A 4,518-nucleotide genomic window follows, 5' to 3' on the forward strand; every position below is an offset into this window, starting at 1 on the left:
GTGAGCTTGTGTTTGTGCAGGTTGCACAAACTCGAGCCTGTCAGGACATCGAGTCCACAGTTTCGCTCACGGGAAAAGGACCGGAGCTAGCGTTCGTTCCTGGGTGCGTTGTGCATCCACCTCCCTGCAGCACATACTCCGTCTCTACAGCTTTATCAGGAAACCGTATTACATCTCTCTCCCCCCTCTCCGCTGCTCTCTCTCTCTCCCCTCCGGTACACGGCACCGTAAGACGTAGTGTGGAGATTGCATTAGGTAACGCTGTGGTGGCTGTACTGCTCCAGCCGTCTCCTTTGTGTTTGTTTGTTTCCCCCTGTCTGTGTTGTTTGTGTGGGCGTGGTGGCTGTCACTCCTGGCTCCCGGCTCAACCTCCACTCACCTGCTGCAATCAGCTGTGCACCCTCCCCGACTACACACCTCCTTTTCATCAAGCCATTTACAACGGCATATCAACGGAGGCTCCACAACCTTTCTCCGCCAGATCGTCAAGTATCAGCCGTATCTCGCGTCTCTCCTCCGGTACACAGCACCGTAGTGTGGAGTTGCATTAGGTAACGCGAGATACGGCTGATACTTGCGCATTAGTTTATGTTATGGATCAGTATCAACAGTCCTGCCAGTAACGTTACTATATTATCAATACTACTTTAGTTATAGCCTGATATATGATTGCTAACTTTACAATGTTGTGATGTGACTGACGTTAGCTAACATGCTAACGCCGGTCACTCACCAAGGCAGCTGCTCTGTTCTCCACTTGTTCTCCACACACCAAAGCTCCATTTCTCTCCGATGGCCGTTATTTTTTTCTAATCCTTGGCTGCTCCTGGTCTCTTGGACGCCTAGCAGGCTCATAATTATAANGCCGATGGCCGTTATTTCTTCTAATCCTTGGCTGCTCAGAAATATTCATAATTATAATCATATGCATTTGAATATATATTTTCAACCTCTTCTGTGTCAAAACTAGCATCTCTTGGACGCCTAGCAGGCTCATAATTATAATCATATGCATTCGAATATATATTTTCAACCTCTTCTGTATCAAAACTAGCATTGTGATCCATGTTTATTCATACGTTAGACCGGCCGCTCTCCCCCTTGTTTCCCCCATGTTACGTCACACGCGGGAGGTCACGTGCGGAGGCTTTTTTATGCGGAATTGAAAATGTTTTACTAAAACGACGCCAGATGTCACTGTTGTGTATATTTCTGTATTTTTTGGGGAAAATCTAGTGTATTCATCATTTCCCTACACATTTATTCACTGGTGTCTCTAACCTGCAAGTTGCTCTTTAACTTAAACTGACAGCAGCACTGATGGAGGTTTTCAGTAACTGTCCAAGTCTGGACATATTTTTTTTCAATGAATAAGTCTTAAAACAATGCCAGAGCCCACACCCTGTTCCCTTTAGTGTCTACTTCATGTCTGTCTCCTTCTGCTGTTCCCTTTAGTGTCTACTTCCTGGCTGTCTCCTTCTGCTGTTCCCTTTACTGTTTACTTCCTGTCTGTCTCCTTCTTGTGTTCCCTTTAGTGTTTACTTCCTGTCTCCTTCTACTGTTCCCTTTAGTGTCTACTTCCTGTCTTTCTCCTTCTGCCGTTCCCTTTAATGTTTACTTCCTGTCTGTCTCCTTCTGCTGTTCTCTTTAGTGTTTACTTCCTGTCTCCTTCTGCTGTTCCCTTTAGTGTCTACTTCTGCCGTTCTGTTGAACTCTCTGACGTCCAGCTCTCTGTTCAGTTGTATTCACTGTGGATAGTTTGGCCATTATGAATCCAAAGTTTTGTGCATATATAAATGAATATTTAAGAAGTATTCCAAAGTGTTTTCTGATGGATAAATGGCAAATTAATATATATTTTTGGCTTCTTTCTGTATTGAATCATGATCAGTGCCCTTTGAGGAGCAGTCTGCTTTTGAAGAAGAGCAGATATTTGTTAAGAGCAGAGTATTTCCCATGTTTAAATGAGAATAATGATAGTTGTGCCAGTGCATCTTAGAGAAACTTCAACATGTATGTCTGTGTTCCTCCCTCAGTCTGATCAAAGAGGCGGGGAAGCAGGACCCGGAGCTGGCTTACATCAGCAGCAACTTCATCACTGGCCACAGCATCGGCAAGAACCAGCCGCGCAACAAGCAGATGGAGGTGGAGTTCAGGAAGCAAGAGGAGGTATATATGCTCATATGATTCACACTGTACATAAATATACTGTCATATTTTGATATATGTAGAGTTATCACGTTTCATTGCAGGACCTAGCTACTAGGGATGCCAGCGATTATTCGATTTTTCGAATATTCGTTACAATCTCCATAATCGAAAATTACTTTTAAAATTCGATTTTATTTATTTATATTTTTTTATTATTATTTATGTTTTTCTTTTTTTTTCTGGCTTAGTTTCAACCAAAATATAGACTAATGCTAATAATATTAATAGTATTAATAATTGTAAATGGCCATTGGTCACACCACCAGTTTGTTTTACTGTAAACTTGGAGGAAGCCAGCAGCGCAGGCTGCGCAGACTGCTGCTGCCTGCTGCCTGCTGCAGCCTGCTACACACCGACCCCCCCCCCCCCCCCATCACTGGAGCCTGCAGCTCAAAGACAGAAAAGCACACTTCCCTGGAGCATGAACCAAAAAAACATGATAGTGTAACCTCACACAGCCTGCAGCCCAAAGACAGAAAGGTAAATCTTACCAGTTGCACCTTTTTAGACATCACAAACACTGCGAGAGTTGGAGATGACAGAGAAACAACAGAACTGGAAAATCCTCTTTCCCTGAAGTCACCATGCAGCAACATTTTGCTTTAATTCTGATAACACGTCAGTGACGAAGCAATAAAGATTTCCTTCAAACTTTAAGAAATGAAGTTAAACTCGGTAAACCCAAAGTTTTTCCACCAACAAACTCTCTCTTATGATGTGAAAACCCTCCACTTTTACTCTCTGCTTGGGGCCACACAATATAAGTAAGCGAAAGAAATTGCAGAAAATGTCCTTAGCCAATCACTAAGAGCCAATGTGTTTATCCAACTGCCACCCCTAATGGGCTTGCACATGAGTTGCGCTTATTGATGGGATTCATAGGTTTGTCCTGTCCCTTCAAGGTAGTGAACATTTACATGTAGTAGTTTAGAAAGCATTTCTTAAAGACTCTCTATTGCTTCGGCTCCCCTGTTTCTCTCACAGGTTCTTCGCAAGTTCCGCGCTCATGAAACCAACCTGCTGATCGCCACCAGCATCGTGGAGGAGGGAGTGGACATCCCAAAGTGTAACCTGGTGGTGCGCTTCGACCTGCCCACAGAGTACCGCTCCTACGTCCAGTCCAAAGGCAGAGCGCGAGCGCCCGTCTCCAACTACATCATGCTGGCTGACAGCGAGAGAACCAGAGGCTTCGAGGAAGATCTCACCACCTACAAGTCCATAGAGAAGGTGACACTTTCTTTAGTCAATGGAGGATTATTCGAATAGTGTTTGGAGAAATGTAGAAAATTCAAGTTCAATTGTGAAGCTGAATGAGGTAGTGATGATGAGGATGTTACTCTTCTGAGCAGATCTTAAGGAACAAGTGCTCCAAGTCCGTGGAGGTAGGTGAGTATGAGCTGGAGCAGGTTCTGGACGATGACAACATCATCCCTCCCTACGTGCTCCGCTCTGAGGATGGAAGCCCCCGGGTCACCGTCAACACGGCCATCGGACACATCAACAGGTCGGTGAAGTCTTCAAATCCTCAATCCATTTAGGAAACGCTCCTAAATCAGCTTTGTAAATGTCCTCTCTGCTCTGGTGCTCAGGTACTGTGCTCGGCTGCCCAGCGACCCTTTCACTCACTTAGCCCCAAAGTGTAAAACTGCAGAGAGGCCGGACGCACGCTTCCAGTCCACGCTCTACCTGCCTATCAACTCCCCTCTGAGAGTTCCTCTTAAGGTGAGGAAGAACATCTGCATTTTTTAACAGTGTTAGCAATGGTTACAAGGCCTGTGTCCACATAGCAGCTTTTTCTGACCGCCAACTTGTTTTTTAACGTGGAGTGATAGCTTGCTGCACTCGGCTCCTTCTGCCATCAATGCGGCAGTTTCGCATTTCTCCAGTTTGTATGTATGTCAAAGTACAGTATCTGTGGAGGGCCGCACATTTTAAATCTATTATATCGTTGCCTTTTTACTCTCCTTGATACTAGAACATACAGTGGGGCAAAAAAGTATTTAGTCAGCCACCAATTGTGCAAGTTCTCCCACTTTAAAAGATGAGAGGCCTGTAATTTTCATCCTAGGTATACCTCAACTATGAGAGACAAAGTGAGAAGAAAAAAATCCAGAATATCACATTGTCTGATTTTTTTAAGAATTTATTTGCAAATTATGGTGGAAAATAAGTATTTGGTCAATAACAAAAGTTCATCTCAATACTTTGTTATATACCCTTTGTTGGCAATGACAGAGGTCAAACGTTTTCTGTAAGTCTTCACAAGGTTTTCACACACTGTTGCTGGTATTTTGGCCCATTCCTCCA

The 4,518-nt window shown here is 44.0% G+C and overlaps 1 protein-coding gene across 1 annotated transcript; it reads left to right on the forward strand.

The window, feature by feature from the left end:
* The first annotated feature begins 2,000 nt into the window (after positions 1-2,000).
* LOC104950396 (endoribonuclease Dicer-like) lies at positions 2,001-4,000 on the forward strand. Its single transcript, XM_010776950.1, has 4 exons — positions 2,001-2,169; positions 3,196-3,438; positions 3,561-3,715; positions 3,801-4,000. Exons 1-4 carry the CDS (start codon positions 2,140-2,142, stop codon positions 3,958-3,960), a joined length of 588 nt encoding a protein of 195 aa, XP_010775252.1. The 5' UTR covers positions 2,001-2,139; the 3' UTR covers positions 3,961-4,000.
* The last annotated feature ends 518 nt before the right edge of the window (positions 4,001-4,518 follow it).

This window comes from Notothenia coriiceps, unplaced genomic scaffold, assembly GCF_000735185.1.
Source record: "Notothenia coriiceps isolate Sejong01 unplaced genomic scaffold, NC01 NC01_scaffold00000267, whole genome shotgun sequence".
Classification (NCBI taxonomy): domain Eukaryota; kingdom Metazoa; phylum Chordata; class Actinopteri; order Perciformes; family Nototheniidae; genus Notothenia; species Notothenia coriiceps.